The sequence below is a fragment of the Triplophysa rosa genome, linkage group LG8, assembly GCF_024868665.1.
Source record: "Triplophysa rosa linkage group LG8, Trosa_1v2, whole genome shotgun sequence".
NCBI classification, from domain to species: Eukaryota; Metazoa; Chordata; class Actinopteri; order Cypriniformes; family Nemacheilidae; genus Triplophysa; species Triplophysa rosa.
Genome location: NC_079897.1, coordinates 13,820,203 through 13,844,521, shown reverse-complemented (window position 1 = coordinate 13,844,521; position 24,319 = coordinate 13,820,203). Strand labels below are relative to the sequence as shown.

The 24,319-nt window shown below is 43.9% G+C and overlaps 1 protein-coding gene across 4 annotated transcripts in view; it reads right to left on the bottom strand.

The window, feature by feature from the left end:
• grb10b (growth factor receptor-bound protein 10b) overlaps nt 1-24,319 on the bottom strand; it is a 124,322-nt gene that overhangs the window by 9,812 nt on the left and 90,191 nt on the right. For all 4 annotated transcript variants that reach the window (XM_057339353.1, XM_057339352.1, XM_057339355.1 and 1 more), the window contains one exon: nt 1,447-1,603. In XM_057339353.1, the coding sequence (XP_057195336.1) occupies nt 1,447-1,603 (157 nt within the window). The remainder of the gene's footprint in view (nt 1-1,446; nt 1,604-24,319) is intronic.

Below are 24,319 nucleotides of genomic sequence, written 5' to 3'. Positions count from 1 at the left end.
TTTTATTAAAACTATTACAAAACTTATTTTTGTAGTGTGTTTTGGGCATTATTCCAATAGGATTAAGCTGCCAGATAACACCTCACCGACAGATCCATCACATACCAGTAGGCACCATTATACTTTCCATTAAAACCAATACAATTCCCATTGTAACCATTAAATCCATTAAATTTTTGACTGTGTTTTGGGCAGGGTTTTATACAGTATATATTGTTTCAGCAGGGCTTTTTTTCTGAGAACACAGCTCTTTTTTAGTTTGGTCAAATATTCTATGCAGAGTTGGCCATTACCTGCAGTTAACTAGTGTGTTTTTTTAGTTCATCTGTTCACAAAACTACTGCTAGAAAAAACACGCATTTATGTAATTGGTCTCCGCCAAACCAACACAATTGGTGCCCTTTAGAGATGAGCTTAATCTCAAATAGAAAGTATTCATTGCATCCCGCCACTCATTGGAAAACCGAAAGTAAAACTGTACGAGAAAACGCAAATTAAACAGTTGGATTTCTGTTGGAAAAAGAAATCCTGTCACATACTCAGTACTGAACTTCCTGTATGACTTCGACTGTTGTGCCGCTGGTGAGCCCAAAGCTCACACTACAGGTTATTTGAGGTGACCAATTAACACACAGCACGCTGGAGATTTACCCACAACATGTGCACGTTGACAGTAACCCTTCATGACAAAAAACACACTAACCATATCTGAGCATTAAAACGATCAGTGACTGGCCCACTGGAAAATAAACGCTGTTTAGTCAAATCACAAAATGTAACCTACGATATAATCGTGCATAGTAAGCATGGCGAAAAAAGTTAGGAAAAATCACTTGCCAAGTCCTGCATCGGATCAAACTCTATGGTATTTTGGCAAACATTTGCGTTTCATTTGAAAGAATGCAGCCAAATTAAATAGATGCCAGCATGAACAGTTTATTTGACAAACATCTGCTGAAATTCCTGTAGCTCAATTCGTAGCTCAACGCAATGCAAAGGGCATAAGTTCAACTTGGGATAAAATCATCTGGCAAATGTGCAAATAAAATTGAGTAGAAATTTGGTACCGAGTTATGCCGCCCCTTGATGTCAAACGTTAAATCTGAACTACTGCTTTATACAATTTAATACAACTATACGTGACAACATAAGACATTTGAGCGACGAGTTGTGACGTAACCATTTACTCAAGGTGAAACTAACTTCCTCCGTGTGAAGGAATTTCCCCTCAGCAACCGTTAAGCAATTGCCATCTGCCTGAGGACATAAAAGCATGAATCAAGAAAGTCAGTCGCCTTCTTTACGTGGTCATCATTGATTTCAACTCCGACACAAAGACCCTGTAATTACAACATCCAAAGTGGCTGACACACACACAGACACCATGAAACAGCTCTATAAATCCACACACACCCTCATAGCTTAGAAAACTAGCTAGCCAGTTACCGAGTCCCAGGGCCGGATGATGCTCCACAAGTGCCCAACTGTTATCGTCCACACAATGGTTTTTATAGACGAGGAGCTGGCACAGGTCTCGCGCCGTCATGTCGGGTGGGATCTCCAGCATCTTTCCGAACCCATCCTCGCTGAAGATTTTTATGATCTGAAATACACAACAAAAAAATGACATTAGTTACGTTACTTGAAACAATCATGTTTTATTGACATTATATGGAAAACACTGTTAAACCTTTGAAAATTTTTACTGCGTCACAGGACAGTTTTACTTTCAGGGGCCAGACGGGAATAAAATAAGTGTAAAAGTTGCAATGCACAGTAACATTCGATATGACTAAGGCATTAATATACAAAAAAAAAGATTTTGGAAACTTTACCAAAGCGTTGAGCTAAAGAGTAAAACTGTAAGCATAGAAATCTGTGTCTATATTATATTCTTAATAATAATACAAAAAAAACAAGAAAAAGTTAAATTTTTCAAGTTTCATGCTCAACACGACGAGTGACGAGTCTTGTCATTGTGCCCCTTACACCAGGACCCCTCGCACGCTAGCTTTTCTCGAAAAATCTCTAATCTCTCGTACATCCAGAACACTCCAGCCTGCGATGCTACGACGCACACGTTCAAAATCCTTCACACCTCACATGCGCCACATATACCCTCCATCATTTACAGTTAAACCGTCAATGCGACGTAACTGTGGCCGCCACAGGATTCCCTCCAGCATTCTACAGGTCTCCACGTTTGCCCCACTTCAAGCACAAACCAACTCTTCGAGCTTCCAATCGCCCAGGGGGATAAAGACAGTCTCAAGTAGCCAGAAGCGTCAATCTTACCTCCCCAGGCCTGAGCAGGCAGCAGTCAGGAGAACAAGATGGCATTTCCCCCAGCAGCCCGTGAGCTCCTCCGCAAACGAGAGAAGGAACCGCTCCCCCAATGTCTCCACAACTCCACAGGAAAAGAAAAAAAAGACCCCAAAAAAAAGGCAGGTCTGATGCCTCGCAGATGTTTCTTCCTGTCGGCGGCTCTACACGTCCTACCTGTCACAATTCCTCTCTTTCTCTTTCTCCCTCTGCCTAGCTTTGGCTCAGGACAGAGCGTGCGGATGGCACTGTTTCCAGCTTGGCAGGCAACTTCCTTCTGTTCCTCTCACAAAGGGTTACAGCCACAGGCTTTTAGGTAGTGAATCAAACCACACTTCCCTAACCAATCATAGGGCTAGCTCAAGCTGATGTAATCATTCCCACACAGACACAGACGCGCACACACTTGCACGCCCCTCACGCACGCACACACATAGACGGACGCGCAGTCATACGCACGCACAGCCTCAACTTTCCTCTCCCTTCTCCTGCATAGCTTTGGTTTCTTTTTTGCGCTGGCACGGTTTTTCCTCTCAAGTGGAGATGGGAGTGATTGAAGCGGACAGAGCAAAGCTTCTCAGCTGTCTAAACCCTAACTTAATTTCCTAACGTCTCCAAGAAGTTTCAAGTGAGGACTTGTTGAAAGTTTCTCTTTTCAAAAGGCCGGCTTTGAAGTCGGTGGTTTGAAGGCAGAAGTCACTCTCACGACAGGGCAAGCCTCGTTACAGACCAAATGAAACCAACGCGAGCGTTCGAGACGTCTCAGCCAAACGTTATGCCCGCATTCCTCCACTAAACCCAAGAATAAGGCAAAAAGCCAAGCCCAGCGGTTTCACCCCTCGAATTCACAAACACACAAACAAGGACAGGAGACAGATGCAAACTTTCAGACAGCTAATTCAACAGAAGACTGACACAGAGAGTCTACACGCCCCGCCTGTTCCTTTCCGCACACTTTTGTGGAAGTGAACTATATCTTTGTGATAAACCACAGAGATTGGGATGAGACTCCAGGTTGGACGCGCGCGCTCGTATCTGCTCGACCACCCCTGCTAAATATAACTTTCTGTGACCACAGGAAACCGGACAGAAAGGATGACTCAATCCCTTTCAATCCTTTAGGAGACTATTTCAGTTATGGGGGTGGGGAGAGAATGAGAGGAAGTCGGGGATAGAGGGCTGGAGGGAGAACTGGAATCAATCCAGAAGAAAGAGTCGGTAGGGGTGGTAACATAAAAGGTATGCAAACTCTCCAGCGCTCCAGCTGGCTCCAGCGCTCCTCCTTTTCTCCTCCTCCTCTCTTTCAATCATCACTCTAACATTTAGGCGGTCGGTGGGGAGACGACTGGGTCACATATGTGCTCACACCAGCTCATAGAGCCATAAGCTGCAGTCGTGTCGTGCGGCGCGTCCGTCATTATCCGTCTGACCTATATTATCATTGCATGATGCCTGGTGCCGTTTCAGAGAGGTTAATTAAAAGGCAGGGCAGTGTTCTTTTTTTGGCCTTTTTGACAGTTTATTTATAGTACAGATGGAGAGAGAAGACAGGCAACTATTGTGAGACAGGAAGGGAATGGGATCTGAAGTGTTGCGGGGGAGATTTAAACTTGTCTGTAAAATATACTGAATATATATATATACGTACGTATATAATGTTTTAGCACTTGGTGGCGGCAAAAAGACAAAATGGACAGGTAGCATCACAATAACACATTTCAATGTTTTGTGCAATTCAAATTTGTACAAAAAAAGCTAGCTGGGATACATTTGCTTATAATATAACCGTTTGCCTAAAATTAAATATGAAATAAATAAGATAAATAAATATAAAGATAATAAAAAATTAAGAAAATATTATATAATACATAAAATATAAATAATAAAACAATAATATAAATATACAAATAATAAAAATAAATATGATCAAATAATATTTATTAGGGCTGTCAAACGATTAATCGCATCCAGAATAAAAGTTTGTTTACATAATGTCTGTCTGTGTACTGTGCATATTAATTTTGCATTTATAAACACACACATACATGTTTACATATTTAGGAAATATTTACATGTATTAATTTATATTTACCAATCATTTAAATTATATATAAATGTTCTTTAATTTTCAGATTTGATATTTTTCTTAAATATATGCATTTATGTGTGTGTTTTTATAAACAGGCTACAAAATTAATATGCACAGTACACAGACAAATATTATGTAAACACAAACTTTTATTGTGGATGCGATTCCTCGCTATTAATCGTTTGACAGCCCTAATATTTATACATAAATAAATATACAATAAATAATCCGATTTGAGAGTTATGGCTCTCAAATTCACAGCAAGATTCACAGTAAAACGTTTCAGTCAGAACGTTGTCTGTTAATTTTACAGACTTTCCATTAATAAAACACATGGCAATGCAGTGCAAAATTCAAAATGCACATAAAAAAGGATGTAAAAAATCACTATAGAAAATTCCTTCATATTAAAATAGTATATTGTGCCATTTTAAGAGATTTGTTTACGTTGTTATTAACCTTTGGCTGTTTCTCACATGATGTTATCATACAGTGTTAAGAGACTTGGAATAGAGTATTCAAGAGACATTAAATGCTTTAATGATGCTTATGGTTATTTGAGAATATGCTATACTATATGCTGTTTGAGAAAGAAAGACTCGCTATGCCTCTGACAAGTGTTTGTTTAAAAAAAACTGCTGGAAATCATTGGAATATTTCTGACCATGAAAGAGCCTTCAAAACAAAGCAAAATCCCTTTTTCGGTAAGAAAAACAAAGCTTGCTGTGAGGACAAATAATTACTGCAACAGTCCAAGAGCCTTGAGCTCTTTCTGAACACCAGTTCCTCCCAAGATACACATATTGAGTTACATAAGACAATTATATTGTCACGCAGGAGCATTTTTCCCAACGGTGTTGAAACGCTGCGAGAATGAATGACTTCGGGTTGTTAATTAAGTCAAATGACTGGTGAGACGGTGCCCAGGCCAACACATATTACCACACCTAGTTTTCCAGTCATTAATTAAAGTCGTTATAAGAAAGGAATGGCATTACATTTCAGTTCCAGGGTAAAACTCACACATCGACTCCTTCCTCTTTTCTGTTTCCAGTATATTATGATTTATATAGGCTGAGCTGGTCGTATTTGTCTATACCACCCAATCTATGACAAGATTTGTGTTTATTTTCTCATAACAGTTATTAGTTGTTACAGGTGAACAGCACAAAACCATCAGACAGATCGGCCTACCATGATGCCATGGAGTTTTCCGTCATCAGTCCTTCACACAGACTGCAATTATTTGCATTTATTGGTAAAGGAAACATAGATACTCTCTGGCCATTCTTCCATGGACACAGTTGCAAAGGGTGGAAAGATAATGTCTGGTTCTTGGTTATGTAATCCCACACAAGGAGAGTTTTAGGCAGTGTACTGTACTGTAGTGCCAGTTCCACTGCCCACTGATTTCCTGCACAAATCTAAAGGACCTAACTGCTTGTTCATTTACATGTGTAAAGTACATTCATTTATCAAAGCGATGTACAGTAAAATACAGTGTATAAATAAAGTGTACAGGTTAAATTTTTTTTACAAATGCTTCAGTATAGCATATAATATGCAATATGTAATATGTATAATAAGGATGGCCTATTACACATGGCAACCTGTGCAACATACAAAAATCGTATTGTCTAAAAATGGTATCCCACGATGCAATGCATTTGATTTAAATTTTTAGTGTAATTAATAAACCAAAAAAAAATTTCAGCCACAATTTTTAACATACCCTTCTTGATTATTTGTTTGGACAGAATATTTGGAATTGGATGAGAAGACATTTTACGCGAGCAAAAAGGTCTGAGAGGGTGTGCTTAATCATGAATAAACTCAATTCAATTCTATTTATATTGCGCTTTTCACAATTTTCATTGTTGCAAAGCAGCTTAACATACATCATAATTTAGGAAAAAAAGATAATAATAATATTAGCACTAATAGGAAAAAATTAAAGACAGTATATGATATTAAGATCCTGGGCTGGGTTTCCCGAAACCTTCTTAACGCTACGTCATTCTTAAAGTCCCCGTGAATGGGAAGTTGCAATCATTTTTTACTTCCGTATTCTGACGCATTTACGAGTGAAAAGGAATTTCAAAGAAGAAAATGAGTGATTGATTGGATGTATAAAAACAGCCGTTGCATTTTGAAATGAAACTGGCAGCAGACTGACAGTTGAAGGGGAGGAGTTAACGGATGCTCTGGCCCAGCAGTCTAATTTACATAATTTGAGCTGGATTGTGCATTTTTAGATTTTAATTGAAGATTATGAGGGTACATGAATTTTAAAAAGAAAATTACCCACATTGATAAGCTATATACTATAAACGCTGCAATATTTCATTAAAAAATAAGAATTGTCATTTTTTATTTCACTGGGACTTTAAGTTATACTTTAAGAGTGGTAGCGATATATTCTTAAGAACGACGTAGTGATATGAAGGTTTCGGGAAACCCAGCCCTGGATTGTCCGAAACAGTCAATTATTCAATAGAATTTTTTTTTAAATTTAGGTATATTATTATTTTAAATATTGTTATCAGAACTGGAAACCTAAAATTACAATATACCAGAACAATTTGCAATAATACCAAAACGTGGAGAAATAATATATTTGTTAAACATAAGGTATGTTTACACGCATGTAAGTGTAACGGGAGACGCCACAGACGACATCAGACAGAGATCCAATACAGGTATGTATCTTTAATCAAAAGAATACTGACATGGATACTGGGAGAGTCAGGGTTAAAGGCTGCCGTGGTTGTGGCTAAGAGTCCGATCAAGTCTACCACGACCACGGCATAAGTGGTGTGCCTGGTGCCAGCCGCTTTAGTGGCTTTGCGGTGGGGAACAGGAACGTCCACTTCGGCCATGCATTCAGCAACTGAATGTTTCATTTACATTGCTAAGGGCAGACATGGGCTAGCTACCCATGTCGGCAGGATCCGTTACCATATGCGTAAACAAACAGGCTAAGTTTTATCATAAGAGCTACATATGATGTGCTGCCCTTACCAACAAATCTGCATGTTTGTGGACAGGATCCAGCCTGCCACCTATGTGCAGCTCCAGCAAACCTTAAACATATTCTTGAGGGTTGTAAGAAGAGCTTGACACAGGGGAGATACACATGGCGCCACAATCAAGTACTAAAGTGCTTGGCTGCAGCAGTAGAGACCAAGAGAAGGTTTCAGAAGAAACCCTCCATCACTTCCTCCCCTCATCATCCTGGTCAGCACTGTGGATACTGGGGAGTCATTCAGGTTCCTGGGCTCCACCAAGTGAGAGTCACACATAGACTCCATTGTAAAGAAGGCCCAGCAGAGGTTATACTTCCTCCGTCAATTGAGGATGTTCAACCTACCACAGGAGCTACTGACCCAGTTCTACTCAGCAGTCATCGAATCCTGTACGATTCCAGAGTGAAAAACAGGACAAGAAAAATCATAATTGACTCCACTCACCCTGCACACAAACGTTTTGAACTGTTGCCCTCTGGCCGGCGCTTCAGAGCACCAAACACCAGGACTTCCAGACACAGAAGCAGCGTCTTCCCCCAGGCAATCTCCCTCCTAAACAGATACAGTAACTGCTCCTTAAGAGCAATATTCCACTTCCACTACTCCTATAGTGTGGACTATAGTGCCTTATCATATGTACATTTTATTTCTACATGTCACGAATCACGTAGAGAGAACCCATTTGCAGGCAGCAGCGGTGAAGGGGTTAACAAAGAGGATTTATTGAACATAAAAGACCCACAATGGGGTTTAAACAAGAAAACAGGATAACACGATAAGCAGACAGCACGTAGACTAACTAACACTTGACTAAACAACACTTGACATAAACTAAACTAAACACTTACTAGACTTGACTTGACTTGACTTGATTTGACTTTGATAATCCACAGTGAAATATGAATCGTAATCCAGCGCAGTCCACATTAAAGGAGTCATATTGCACGGCTAAAATGAATATTATTGTTTGTTTTAGTTGTAACGCAATGTGTATACACCATTTAAAGTTTAAAAAACTTTGTATTTTCCACATACCGTGCATGTTTGTATCTCTTCTTTGCCCCGCCTCTCTGAAAAGCGCTGATTTTTTACAAAGCTCATCGCTCTGAAAAGCGAGGTGTGCTATGATTGGCCAGTTCACCAGTGCATAGTGATTGGTCAAATACCGCAAGCATTTCACAGAAATGTAACGCCTCTTACCATATTCGGAACATCAGGTTCCAAAGCAATTGTACTGACAGGCGATACAATGAGATTTACAATTACGTCCACCTTAACTACGTGTAGATTTGGGCGGTCTTGGTCAAATCATGTTACGAAGTTACGTAGATTCGCCGGGGTGTGGTTACACGAGGCATTTCAGGCAAGTCTGGTTGAGCATTCGCTTTTAGATAGAATGCATCTTTTGTTCCCACACTTTCATTTGTGAAATTTTACGTGTCTAATACATGCATGGGCAACTTATAACACACCAAAAACACAGAAAAACACGTACTTCCGCCATATGACCCCTTTAAACAAGGGATCCAGTCATGACTCTGCCGCAAGATCAAGAAAGACATGACATGATGAGGCAGAATCATGACACTACATGTATATAACACTACCTCTACTTTCAACATAATCCATTTGCACAAGTGTACATACAATCTGTTAATATGTATATTTTACTATATACTACCCTGTACAATGTCGCTTATATGTTATTATCCCCCATTTTCTGTACAATAGTCTTTTATTTTATATATGCATATTTTAGAATCTTTTAGACTGTAAATCTTATTATATTTGTATTGTCATTCTGTTGAATGTGAAGCTTCCAACACCAAAGAAAATTCCTTGTGTGTGCAAGCACACTTGGCAATAAATCTCTTCTGATTCTGATTCTAAAGAGAGTGGCAGCAAATGCCATCCCCCAAAAAGCCAAGGCTAACTCACTTAAAAGGCAACCCTTTATTCGGGAGAGGCAGAAACCGCTGGCCAAGCCCTTAACCCCAGATTCAGGTCTGCTGAATATAGCCAGGGATTGGGAAACGCGAGTGGATTTAAACCACAGACTTACTTTCCCCTTGGAAATCGCAGCGACCAACCTGCGGCCGGACATGGTTCTGTGGTCCAGCTCCAGTAGGATATTCCTCATAGTTGAGCTGACAGTACCTTGGGAAGAGGCCATAAATGAAGCATTTGAAAGAAAGAATCTCCGGTATGCCAACTTGGCAGCGGAGGCTGAGGATCGGGGATGGACAGTGAAAGTGTTCCCGGTGGAAGTGGGCTTTGTTTCCAACTCCACTACAAGGCTGCATAAGAAAGTGGGGATCAGAGGACAGGACCAACGGACGGTAGTCAAAGAACTTGCCACTGATGCTGAGAGAAGCAGTCACTGGCTGTGGTTGAAACTGTAGGACGCAATATGGGCTGCCAAGTGACCACGTAATAAAATGGTGTTGTGTGTTGTGTTGTTATGCCATACGGGACCGGGGGCACTGAGCTTGCATTAACGGAGCCAGTTGGGCTATAACAGCATTAGCCAACGGGTTGGCGCGTATGGTTGCGTTGATTTTTGGTAATGTGTTTAATGTTATGCCATACGGGATCAGGGGCACTGAGCATGCATTAACGGTGCCAGTGGGGCTAGAACAGCCTTAGTCAATGGGGTGGCATGTATGGTTGCGACGAGGTTATGGTAATGTGTTGTAATGTTATGCCATATGAGACCGGGGGAACTGAGCTTGCATTAACGGAGCCAGTAGGGCTATAACAGCCTTAGCCAATGGGTAAGGTTGCGTTGATTTTGGTAATGTGTTGTAACAGTAACAGTGTGTAACAGTGTGGGTAGTCATGGTCTAATGGTTAGAGAGTCGGACTCGTGACCAGAAGGTTGACGGTTTGATTCTCAGCAGCTGGCGGGTAACGACTGAGCTGCCCTTGAGCTGCAGTGATAGCTGCCCACTGCTTCTGGTGTATATGTGTTCACGACTTGCAGTGCGTGAGTTCACTACTCACTGGACGGGTTAAATGCAGAGGTCACCATAGCTGACAAATAGGCCACACTCAAAGGACAGGTCCAGTGGAGGATAATCAAGAACTGGCCAGTGGTGCAGAAAGAAGAAGCCAATGGCTGTGGTTTAGGCAGATAGACACAGCATGGGCTGCCAGATGACCTTGTAACAATGCGACACAGACCCAGGTCTGATCAACCTGCGGTGGGCTTTCCTTGGCTGAGGGTGTCTTGTGATAAAGGCCGAAACACCCAATGAGGCTGATGTGCACAACTGACGATGTGTCGCATTGATGGGAACCATACAAAGGGCATTATCAGCAGCACCTCACCAAAAGGCATCTTTCACCCAGGATAATGGATGTGAGGAAAGTGGGACACACAACTCATGAGATGTCTCTCTGATAATGACAAGGAAAGGTAAGTATGCTATGTATTTCTATAATCATTTACCCCCCAAACACAGAGGATGCCTACCCGACGAACCCAGTGAAACCTCAGACCTCCTTTCCTCTATTCATATTCTTGACTGCTTCCCCCTGTCATGCATAAGGCATGGGAAATGTCCTATTGGGCAATTCAACTGTGTTTGAAATAGTGGGATTATAACACCTAGTCCTACTAAAGGTGCAGTTTTTGATTAACAGCGGCCACTAGCGTTGTATTATAGATTTGCCACAAATCGCTCAGTCCAAACACGACGGTGGCCACCACAGTACAAAAAGATGTCATTCTCATGTTGACACAGGGAAGAGATTTTGCGGGCATTAGAAAGACTGTAAAAAGAGCTATGTCTTATGTATTACATAAAATAAAAGGTTTGTGGATATTAAGTTTAAAAAGAAGGATAAAAGTCATGCATGAGTTAGGACCTGCGTTAATATTATAAAGTCTTTCCAGCAGAGACGCATTAGATATGTTGTTGTTGTAATATTAGCTGTGTGACGGAGCAGTTTTGAGCATCATTGTTTATCTGGAACCGCTTAATATTGTAGTCGTCCAGATACTTGAGAGAGAAAGCGAGAGCGCGTTGGAGCAGAAACTGAAGAGCGAGCTATTGCTCTTTTACTCAATGATGAATAAACTTTCAGTTAATCCATGGGTCACATGCGTTCCGAACTGGAGAGCATGATTCGTACGGATCATGGATCATCCCGCGATCTGTTTCACCACGATACTGCAGTGGAGAGGAAACGCGCGTTGTAGAGTTTTTTGTCCGTTTAGGGCTGCTGTACAAAACATGGCGGCGAATTCAATGTATGTAGGCCCGCTCTGTATGTAGATATAAATATCTTATTCTAAGGTATTACAAACATAATGGTTCATTACGTAAGGTCTTTATACACCTCTGAAGAAATAGTTTTGTATATTATATTGCATTTCCATCAATAGATCCTCCTAAAAACGTTGTATTCTTCCTTGAAGCGAATCTAAGGGTGGTTGCTAAGGGTGCTGTGCAGCAATTTGATCTATGACGTATTAACAACAACCTGTATGGTAGCGTTGATAAAAACGTAATTTAGTCACGAGAAATTATTTTATGACGAGTGAGAAAAAAACCCCGTCCAACAGGCTGACCTCAAAATGCTTCAGAAAAATGCACTGATCCTGCGACCTTATGATTTCCCCTGACCTACAAATGTATTGCCTGTAAGTCATCCATTGAGGAGCATGACACATCCCCCACTCCTCCCCTGAGCTAACAAGTGCCTTTCTAATGACCGGACCCACTCCTCCCACCAGGAGCTGTTGTTTGCCTAAAGCAGAGGCTGACTTCACCTCTAACGAGATAGTGAGACAAAACCCGAGCGGGACAATCAGAGGCCTCCAGAAAGCCATGGTTCACCATCTACACACTGCCAGGCGACCATGAGACACTATAGGCTTTTCATCACTCCCCCCCCCCCCTGCCCTGAAAACTTGAGCCTCAAATGCTCCTCAAATGACTTTCTTTCTTCTGTAGAACACAAAAGAAGATATTTTGAAAAATGTCTAAGTGGTCTTGTGTTCATACAATGGAAGTCAAATGGGATCAATGTTGTTTGGTTACCAACTTCCTTCAAAATATCTTCTTTTGTGTTCTGCAAAAGAAAGAAAGTCATACAGGTTTGGAATGACGTAAGAGTGAGTAAATGATGAAAGAATGTTCATTTTGAGGTGAATTTGTGTTGAGGTGATCTTGTTTTGATTCATACTGACTTGCTGTAATGACGTCTTTTGTCGTTTGTGACAAAGAGAGCGTTTGTGACACTCCTATCAGATTACACAACTCCAAAAATCTTGCACTTAAATAACACAGAGCTGGTTTTTGGATACTGTACAGTCTATGGTTGGCCCAAAAGAGCTGAGCTTGCATCACTTCTCTAGCCGTATTCACCACACTGAGGTTTCCATGAACCACCAAAGCAACTCATTATCATTATCACAACACCACCACACAAAGGAGACCAGACAAAAAGAAAGAATGTACACAAAACCTTGATGTACTGGTGACATTAGTAAGTCATTTAAAAGTTATGACTCATTGAAATGACTCAAGTGACCTATGGAGGATAATTGGTTTTTAAAAAATCCTTAAAAACTAATAACAATATATAAAATAAATAGAAAGAAACCACAATTGTGACCCTGGACAACAAAACCAGTCTTATGGGTCAATTTTTCGAAATTGAGATTTTTACATAATCTGAAAGCTGAATAAATACACTTTCTATAGATATATGAGTTGTTAGAACAGGACAATATCTGGCTGAGATACAACCGTTTAAAACTCTGGAATCTGAGAGCGCAAAAAAATCAAAATATTGAGAAAATTGCCTTTGAAGTTGTTAATCAGGGGCACTGTGGCAGACCATTCACTCACAAAAATAAAGTTTTTATATATTTAAGGTAGGAAATTTACAAAATATCTTCATGGAACATGATCTTTACTTAATATCCTAATGATTTTGGGCATAAAAGAAAAATCGATAATTTTGACCCACACAATGTATTTTTGGCTTTTACTAAAAATGTTCCCGTGCTACTTAAGACTGGTTTTGTGATCCAGGGTCACAATTTATTAGTTAAAGATGAAGTAACGCAGTTCTGGCCAATCTCATATTAATCTTGAGACCTTATAGAGTAGTATTGCATACTTCGTATCTTCAAAGAGTATTTAGTTTGATCAAATTTACAAAAGACAGATACAGCTGTACGATTGTTTCCAGAAAAAGACGAGCTGCTGGAGGCATGCAGGGGGGCCGAACTAAAGCACGAGCACACAATACATCATCGCATTGATTCACTATAAGTTTGTGTTGTTTACACTATGCACATACACGCCGATTGCCAACAAAACACGGACATATGATTTAGTTTGACTAACCGCGTATGGTTCATGTCCGGCATCTTTTAGTGCTGAGACCGTGCCATCTATCAGTTTCAAACAATCTCCAAATGCAGCATTATATCCATCGTTTATATAACATTCATCACCGAAATGTAGTTAGCAAACAAACACAGCTGAACTTCCATCAGCCGAGTGAAGCGGCATTGAGGGGCGTGCTCTTTCTCACGCTGGCTGGATGATGCGTGGGCGTGCTTTTCCGGGAGAATTGTCCAATAACGGACTAAGAACCCTTGTTACGAAACGGGAATCCATGTTCGAAAAAAACTTTGCGCAACCTGTACGAACCCTGGCGGAGTGAATCGAGCACAGAAATAACTCGTTTTTTGACAAGTTGACCATGTTAAGCTTGAGAAGCCAGCATGTTTAACAATGTAAAGAAGTCAGAATGCATGAAATAGTATGTTACCTCATCTTTAGTTAAAGGGATAGTTTACCCAAAAATTTAAATTAGAATAATTAAATTAAAATTCTGTCATCATTTATTCACCCTCTTGTCATTTCCAACCTGAATGACTTCCTTCCTTCCGCAGAACACAAAAGAAGATATTTTGAAGAAAGTTGGTAACCAATGGACCCCATTCGCTTCTTTTGTATGGGGGCCAGTAAACAACATTCTTCAAAATATCTTCTTTTGTGTTGTGCGGAACTATCACTTTAATGTAAATATAAAATGTCATGAAACATTATTTTTGTATATATGTATATTCAAATTTGAATGTTTATGTATATTCATATACTGATGTGTTAAGCATGCATGTTTTATTGATTATTTATACAGTAAATGTCAGATAAAAAGAGTTTTCAAATTTTACTGAAATCGATATATAAGACCTACTGTATACATGTTTATAAAATGACCAATACATTTTTTTTTTAAAGCTTTGAAATTTAAATATAAATGTTTTTTTAAATATATAAAGTCCTCTTAATTTCCCAGATTTTAAATCTTATATGGCCCAACTGACTTATTTTTTTTGGTAAAAGCCTTCTTTTTCATATGGGCCAGCAAGTGGAGGAACAGAGAGACTATATATAGATCACACGGACACTATCAGTGTGCATGAATCCCTGCTGTCAGATCCTTTGGCCTGTCATCTCGTTCTAAGCCACACACGTAGACACTAACAATCCACTCCTGAATGCACTGCCTCTTTAGCCCATGGCGTCCAACTGAGATCAAACCAAAGAAGAGACAAATATTTCCCCAATAGAAGCAAAGAGTTTTTGTGTTGAGTACTTGGGTAGCAGGAACGCTCATGCAGTCCAGCAGCAAATCATTGTCTGTCTGGGGACGAAAAATCACCACACAAAAAGGATGACATCATTACTTTCCATTGAACAATCATTGCAGGACAGGCAGAACTGTATTAATGCTTCCTGCTCATGCCACCCAGACAGTAACTCCTCCTCTCCGTTACCAGCTGCCAACTAAAGACCATTCACTCAGTCAATCACTGCACACAGCGAGACCTGGCAAAGATGATTTTTCAGACAAAGTGAACTTGATCGAAAATACAGTACATTTCAGTGTGGCATTATATCGACAGCTTGTGTGGCATGTTTATTACAGTGGGAAAATATTTTATTATACATTTGTATATGCTTAGATCAAAGGGTTTAAAGCAGAAATGTGAAGCTTGGAATTATGTATTAAAGCACTTAAATTAATTATCTTGTCATTTTTGTTAAAGCTACTTTTACAGAAGCACAAACTTTTGGTTCTGCATCATTAATGTAATTCATGTGGGTGGAGTTAACCCCCTGTAAACAGTGTTGTTAAGTTACATTACATGCATTTCTGGTTTCCTTGCACATATAAGGCCCTATTTTAACGATCTAAGGGTATGGTCTGAAGCACACGCGTCCGAATCCACTTTTGCTAGTTTAACAATGGAAAAAATGGTCGCCACACAAGGGGCATGGTCCAAAAGGTTTGTACCTATTCTCTTAATGAGTAATGGGTGTGTTTTGGCAATGAGCCAATCGGAGTCTCATCTCCCACTCCCTTTAAAAGCCCGGATTCGAATTTGCCAGAGGTTGTCCAGAGAGAAAACGCATCTGCTCATGCGCAAGGTTAAAGAGCGCAAGCACACTCTTTACGGGACAAGCAGGATGTTTTATCTTTATGTACACAATAATAATCCTTTCATATTTGGCATGTTTGTGTGCTGCTGCACGTCCCTGTGTGGTGCTAAACGTGAAAATTAAAACTGCGTCGGGCTGAAACTAGCAAAAAACACTTGCGTCGCGCCTGGCGTCACATTGGGCCAGGTGTATGATTGGGCCCATAGTGTGACATTAACCGACTTGTTACCATAGGTGTCACGGTCCCACCGTCTTGTTTATGAAATTCTAGTCGTGTGGTGGGATCGGGGCAGAGTCCTTAGGTTGTGTGTGGAGAGAAACACATTATTGTCTGTTTGACAGTAATATACGTTCTCTCCAGTGTCTTGTCATTGGCCCCATTCCTCTTGTTTCCTCGTTATGTTTCCCTGAGTGTTTAATGTCCCACACCTGTCCCTTGTCGTTATCCCTCGTTTGTGTTCCTATATATACCCTCATGTTTCTTTGTCCTGTGCTCGTGGATTGTTCTTATGTACCGTGTATTGTGTTCATGCCTGTCGTCTTGATTCCGTGCCTTGTCCAGTGTTCCTGTTTCCAGCCTTGTCCTTGTTCCGTGAGTCTTGTGGTCTACCCTGTTGTGTTTTTGATTTAAGACGTTTGGTCGTGTCCTTTAGTTTAGTTCTTGTTTTCATTTTGCCCCCTCGTGGGAAGTCTTTTATTTCAAGTTTGTTTCTTAGTTTAGTTCCTGTTTTATACCCCCTCGTGGGTTTTGTTTTGTGTGTTTTTGTAAATAAATATTTTCTGTTAACCCCTTCACTGCCTGCCTGCGCTTGGGTTCTTCCTGCCATTCCGTTCATGACACATAGGGCTGCATGATAATGGGTAAAATGATAATCATGATTATTTTACTTAAAATTTTAATTACGATTAATAATTACAATTATCATGCCAGTTTAGAACTTTTTTTTATTTTACTTGTATTACATAATTGCACTTTACTAAACACTCATCCATTCGCGCTGTCCCAAAAATTTCTGAACTTATCATCATGAGTTTTGTGTTTGCTATCAACATATCAATATTGCGGTGATTATAGGGAAGGAGGAATCAAAATATGATTAATCATGCAGTCCTATCATGACAATGAAGTTTAAAGACTGGCAAAAACTTCAAATAGACAGAGTTACTGGCGTGGGCCTGTGTACTTTCACTGCCATATGGCAATCTTTGACTTAACTGAGGTCCAAAAGATTGTTTGTGGTTTTCTCCAATTTGCCACATAATTAATACAGTTTAACTTTTACTGAACCCATAACAACAAACTTTCATTTCAAATGTTCATTCTGCAGTCGTTTTAGATTGGCTTTACTTGGGTCATTTTTGGCTTTGTGTACAAAAAGGGTGATCACATTAACATACCACGCATTCAAGAAAATTTTGTTAAAATTGTTTTATTAATTGTTCAAAGCCCAGTCTGTTGGCCGATTTACAGATTGACAACTGTTATGATTAAGGAATGAGCAACGGTCAAAAGCACAGGCAGTTTGACCATTTGTTTGTTCTTTCATGAACAGATGGACGTTTACAAAGACGCTGAGGTATCACATTATTCATAGTGGTTAAAAGAATAATACATTTGTCTCACCATTAGATTAAAACTATCAAATTAACTCTAATTTAGCACAATAATCATATATAAATAGCAAGATACTGTATACTTGCCTCGCTAAACCACATTTATCTTGGTGAATTTTACCTCAGACAGATTGACACACACAAATCTACAATGCTTTTGTTATATTGTTAAAGGCATTATTAAGGAATATTTGGTTATTTTTTAATCAGCTGACAGCCCTCCTTCAGATACAACACACTTATTTGTCCCATTAACTGAAAAAACCTGCAAGCAAAGTATTAAGAAAGGGTACGTGAGCTCACTTTTTCCATAAATGAGTTTTCTTCAGAATCTTTCCCCGGGGATTAAACAGTTCAACTCTGACCTGTGATACAGCTGAACCCGAGAGAACGGCCCAACTTAACATATCACTGAACCTGAACATTATTGTTAATGCTGAAAGTATCCGGAGCACTTGGACGGGGTAAGGAACTATGAGAAATGTGGCCCTCAAACCAAAGAATGAGGCCAAAGGTAAAAGAAACATGGGTTTCCGTATAGTACGGTCCACTCTGCCTCACTGGGTCTTCATAATGAAGCTGGTCTGGGCGGCCGCCAAGTCCCATGTTCTTTTGGCTCTTTTGCTCCCCTCCTCTTTGCTAGTTCTTTCTGGACATAATTACTGCCACAAAATTGAGTTACTTGTCAGTCTGCATTTCCTACTCCAAAACTTCGCATGCTGACAGAGAATTTTTGGCCTTCCCGTGTTGCTTTTTCTCTCTCTGTCCTAGTTTCTTGTTCTGACAGACATGCATTCCTGCGATACAGATGAGCTACTAAAGTCTGATGCTACGTGCCGTCTGTGTGACCTACATGAATCCAGCTGCTCTGAGCTCCTCAGCTATAAGTCTTCAGAATGCTGACAAAGCAGTACTGTCAGGACCACTGTCGTCAATTATTTATCGATAGCATGTATTTAGTTTGGCGGAATGAAACTGTTCTGGGCAAACTCTCTGCCCGTCCATGCAGCCTTGCATGGACAGAGCAGGAGCGCAGCAATACATGTCCCCCCACCTGGGGAACCAGAACAGTTCCTTATGCGTAACAGGATCCAAAGATCCAAAGACACAGGCAGATAAGGAGGAGATGGGGATGGAGGTGGGGATGGAGGTGGGTTTGAAGTGCAACACGATTAAGCAGCTGATATGGAGCAAAGAAATGCAACTGGCGCAGTCTAGTGTGTGTTGTATGACTATTGGTTAACGTTCATTAGCTGCACCGGATGTGATCAGCTGATGCAAGCTGAACTCACGTGACCTGCCAGAACGTCTTGGTTATGGATGTAACCTCAGTTCCCTGATGGAGGGAAAGAGACGTTGTGTCGAGCCGACAGATGGGGTTTGACTTGAGAACCTATCATCTTCTGATTATTTAGAAAAGGCCAATGAAAATTGGCGAATGAATTTTGCATGCCGGATATCCGGGTATAAAAGGAAGACGGCGTGCCGCATTCATTCACCTCTTGGTCTGAGGAGCCTGAGAGCATCCCCGACCACTGCGGTGGGCGGCCAGCGTTGTGGCAAGAAGGACACAACGTCTCGTTCCCTCCATCAGGGAACTGAGGTTACATCCGTAACCAAGACGTTCCCTTTCTGTCTGTCTCTCGACGTTGTGTCGAGCCGACCGATGGGGTTCCTATGGAAAACGCCATAGCGCTGTGCCGCGTCACAATCTCTGGCGGAGCGACGTTGACTGGCCTGGGCAAGTCAGACGAGCGCTAGCGCTAAATTGTAACCGTCCAGTGGAGAGGTAGGGGGTCCCAGAGCTTTTGAAGAAAAGGTGGGAAGCCCCTGCCACCGGCCGCCACGGGCGGAGGCCTTGATTCTCTAACAGCGAGAAGCCACCCGGCACCGTAAGGGCCACTGGGTAAGCATTAATCCCCCCGGGGGAAAAACGCTGCAGAGACCACTACCTACCATAGGGAGGAATAGTGGAGACAGCACATGGTCTCACCATCTGGGGAGAACTCATGGAAAAATGTGCGGGCTGAAGGAGTTAACCGCAGAGTGGAGGTCCACCTAGGGAGGTCATGGGTTGCCGAGTCGGGAAGCATACATGAGGATACATCAGACGGAACCGCCCAACCCCGGGTTTTAGAACGTCTGGAGCACTAGGTCCGGTTAGAGCTATGTGGTAGATAACTCACCTGTTTCCCGGCCTACGGGGGCAGGGCTGCTCTGCCAAGCCTGTCCCCAGGGGGTGCTTAGTGATGGATGAAATGCCTGTTCTTTACCCAGTGGGGAAAGAAGGGAGGCGGAAAATAGCCGCTGAACCCCCTACGGAGGGGGGGAAGGGCTTTCACAGGCGTACGCCCTACCGGCTACCGGTCCTACATGTTGCCCTGCAGGACGCGGGCTGACACCGGCTCCACGCGCAGGTTGTAGAACCTGTAGAATAGAAGCAGGAAGCAGTGGCATTTCAAGCAAAACATACAGTATTGAAGAATAAAGCCTTCATGGTTCAAGAGTAAACGGTAATATTCATACAATCTACACACAATGAGCTAATGAATCTTTATACATAATGGATTTGTCCAGAAGAGTTTAGACAGAACATGAGATGGAAAAGTTGTCATTCTGATCCAGCTACATGGAGATGACAATGAAGAATTGTGTCTTAAGGTTCATAAGGTCCAAACTTAAGACTGTACAAAGTCCAGGAACATACTAACAGCAGACATAGACATACTAATGAACAAAAAAACCATCAAGAGTGAATTTATGTCTAGGACTTAAATCTGTAGAATGTCTGCCAGAGTGGCGCCCTGAGCCAGTGCCCACGAGGAGGCCACACCCCGGGTGGAGTGTGCCCTCACTCCCAACGGACAGGGGCGATCTTGGGACCGGTATGCCGTAACGATGGCATCCACGATCGAGTGCGCCAGCCTCTGTTTGGAGACAGCCCTCCCCTTCTGCTGACCTCCAAAACATACAAAGAGCTGCTCAGAGCTTCTGAAGCTCTGCGTGCGGTCCAAGTAAAGGCGCAGTGCGCGTACTGGACACAACACGGATGGGGTTGGGTCTTCCTCCCCTGTGGGGAGCGCCTGCAAGTTCACCACCTGGTCCCGGAAGGGTGTGGTGGGAACCTTGGGCACGTAGCCAGGCCGTGGTCTCAGGATCACGTGACAGTCTCCAGGCCCGAAGTCTAGGCAGTCCGTGGACACAGAGAATGCCTGCAGCTCCCCCACCCTCTTGATGGAGGCGAGCACCACCAGGAGGGCCGTCTTTATCGTAAGGTGAGAAAGAGCGGCCTCTCCCAGGGGCTTGAAGGGGGGCTATTGCGGCAACATACACTTTCAGTGTGGAGGGGGAGAGGTTCCTCTCAAGTCTCTCCTGTAGGAAGGAAAGCACGTGCCTGATCGAGCATCTCTGTGTGTCTTCTCCGCGAGAAGAACACCAGGACGAGAAGAGGCGTCACTTCAAGGCTTACAGCCGCCTACTGGCAGGGGTCCTAGCCTGGGTGACGGTCTCCACCACAGCCGGGGGTAGCCCACTCAGGGTCTCCTTGTCCCATCCAGACACCAGACATGGAGGTTCCAGAGGTCTGGCCTGGGATGCCATAACGTGCCCTTCCCCTGTGACAGAAGGTCCTCTGTCAGGGGAATCGGCCAGGGGGGAGTTGTTGTCAGAAGCACCAGCTCTGAGAACCAAGTCCGGTTGGGCCAGTAAGGTGCAGCTAGTACCACTTGATGCTCCTCTTCCCTGACCTTGCACAGGGTCTGGGCAATGAGGCTCACTGGGGGGAAGGTGTACTTCCGCTTGTCCCGCGGCCAGCTGTGCGCAGGGGTATCCGTGCCGAGGGGTGCCTCGGTCAGGGAGTACCAAGTCGGATAATGGGTGGAGTCCGGTGAGGCAAACAGGTCCACCTGTGCCTGGCCGAACTGCTCCCAAATGAGCTGGACTGCACGGGGATGGAGTCCCCACTCTCCATGAGGCGTCGACTGATGAGAGAGCGCGTCGGCTGTCTGGTTCAGGATGCCTGGGATGTGTGTGGCTCACAGGGAGCTGATCAACTGCTGACTCCAGAGGAGGAGGTGCCGGGCGAGTCGTGTTAGCTGCCGTAAGTTTGCATACTGTTTTTGCGGTCAGTCGGTCCTCGCCACCGTTTGCATACTGTTTTTGCACTATCTGCCTGACCGGGGGGGGCTGCTTTAGAATTTTAAAGTTTTACTTAATTAATATTGCATATAGGAATTTATAGTCTGTTATATTTGACCTGTGCTTCTCCTTTATCCTAAATGTGTGCTCTCACTGAGCGTGTGTGTGTGTGTGTGTGTGTGTGTGTTTGTGTGCGTACTTGTCTGTGTACGTACGTGTGTGTGTGTTGTGTGTGTTGTGTGTGTGTGCGTGCGCATCCGTGTGTGTGTGTGTGTGTGTGTGTCTCTATGTCTATGTGTGTTAGTACGTGTGCATATTGTGTGTGTGGAGTGTTTTGTATGTGGGTATGTCTGTCTTCTGTGTTTTCAACCTTTTCTTGTTTCTGCAGGTACAACTTTAATTATTTTGCTTATAGTCAATATGTCTCATGTACAGCTGCTTTGTAACAATGAAAATTGTAAAAGCGCTATATAAATAAAGTTGAGTTGAGTAAGCGAATGCCACCCTGACGATTGATATACGCCACGTGCTTGTCCTGCACGAGAGGTTGTAGCCTCCTCAGTGCAAGTAGGACAGCCAACAACTCTAGGCAGTTGATATGCCTACGCAGGCAGGGGCCCGTCCACCGCCCGACACTGCGTGCCCGTTGCACACGGCACCCCAACCCTGCAGGGAGGCATCCGTCATCACTACGACGTGCCTTGACACCTGCCCTAGGGGGACTCCTGTCCGCAAGAAGGTCATGGACGACCAGGGGGTCAGGGTGCGTCGGCAGAAAGGCGTGATGACCATACGCCTGCTGCCGGTGTGCCCCGCTCTCCAAGGAACCCGGCTCTGTAGCCAGTGTTGAAGCGGTCGCATGTGCATCAACCTGAGGGGGACCACCCCCGCCGAGGATGCCATGTATCCCAGGAGCCTCTGAAATTGTTGCAGGGGGACCGCTGACTGCCTGAAGACCTTCAGGCAGTTCAACATTGACTGGGCGCGCTCTGTAGTCAGTCACGCTGTCATGGAGACTGAGTGGAGTTCCATACCGAGAAAGAGGATGCTCTGCATGGGGGAGAGCTTGCTCTTTTCCCAGTTGACCTGTAGCCCCAACTGATCTAGGTGCCGGAGCACCAGGTCCCTGTGTGAACACAACAGATCTCGCGAGTGTGCCAAGACTAGCCAGTCGTCGAGATAGTTCAGTACCCGCACACCTCCTTCCCTCAGGGAAGGAGGGCAGCTTCCACGATCCCCGAGGGATGATCATCCTGAACGGCTTGTTCAGGGCACGCAGATCTAGGATGGGGCGCAGCCCCCCGCCTTTCTTTGGGACAATGAAGTACGGGCTGTAAAACCCGTTGAACATCTCGGCTGGTAGGACGGGCTCGATCGCTCCCTTCGCCAGAAGGGTGGCAACCTCGGCCCGAAGCACGGGCGCATCCCCACCTCTGACTGAGGTGGAAAGGATGCCCCAAAACTTGGGAGGGTGTCTGGTGAACTGGATCGCGTAGCCGAGACGGATCGTCCTCCCTAGCCAGACTGACGGCCTGGGAAGCTGAAGCCAAGCTCCCAGGAACCGAGACGGGGGACTAGGGGTTTGATCTGCTTCATCGCCCCCGCGGGGGGTGGTTCGATGGCCAGCAATACGGATCCCTTGCCAGGGGAGGGCCCCTGGGGAGGAGATTGGCTCTGCTATTTTTCCTGCCTGGCGATTACACAGCTCAACGCACTGTCTGACTGAGAGTGCTGAGGGCTGGTGTTTATACTCAACATTGTGCTTCGTCATGGCGCAATGTCGAGTTGCCATCCACCGTCGTGCCGAAGGTGGGAGCGGCTGTGATGACCCAGAGAGAGAGGAAACTCTTTTTGTGAGTAAGTGGGTGCTAGCCCCCCGGAGCCAGCAGGTGGTGAGACAGGGCAGGTACCGTCCCTCTCCGATCCCCCAGCGTTGGAGTGGCTGGGGTCGGGCCCGATGGTAGCCTCGATCTCCCTGGGTCCCCCCGTCAGGGCCGCTTCTGCTTCCGCGACGGCTGCTGACAGGGTGGCGGTTTCCCCTTCGACATCCTTTTCCGGGAGGCAACCTGGGTAGGGGGCGCTGGAGCCGGAGCCGGTGTTGAAGGGGGCCGGGGCTGCCTGGGAGCAGACGCCGCTCGGGATCTCGAAGGCCTGAAGGCGGCCGAGTCGCGGCGGGGCAGGATGTGATTTATCGCCTCCGTCTGCTTCTTCATTGCTGAGAACTGCTGTGAGAAGTCCTCGACGGTATCACCAAACAGCCCACCCTGCGAGATGGGAGCGTCGAGAAAGCGAACCTTCTCGGCGTCCCTCATCTGTGCAAGGTTTAGCCAGAGGTGTCTCTCCTGGACCACCATGGTGGACATCGCCCGACCCAGGGCCCGCGCCGTCACCTTAGTCGCCCGTAGAGTGAGATCGGTGGCGGTGCGGAGTTCCTGCAGAGTACCGCTGAGTCGGTCTTACCCTCGTGGAGCTCCTTCAACGCCTTGGCCTGGTGTACCAGCAGGATTGCCATGGCGTGGAGGGAGGAGGCAGCTTGGCCCGCAGCAGTGTAAGTCGTCGACACCAGCGATGCCGAAAACTTACACACCTTGGACAGGAATCTAGGCCGAGCCCTCCAGGTGGCCGCCGTCTGCGGGCACAGGTGCACCGCGACAGCA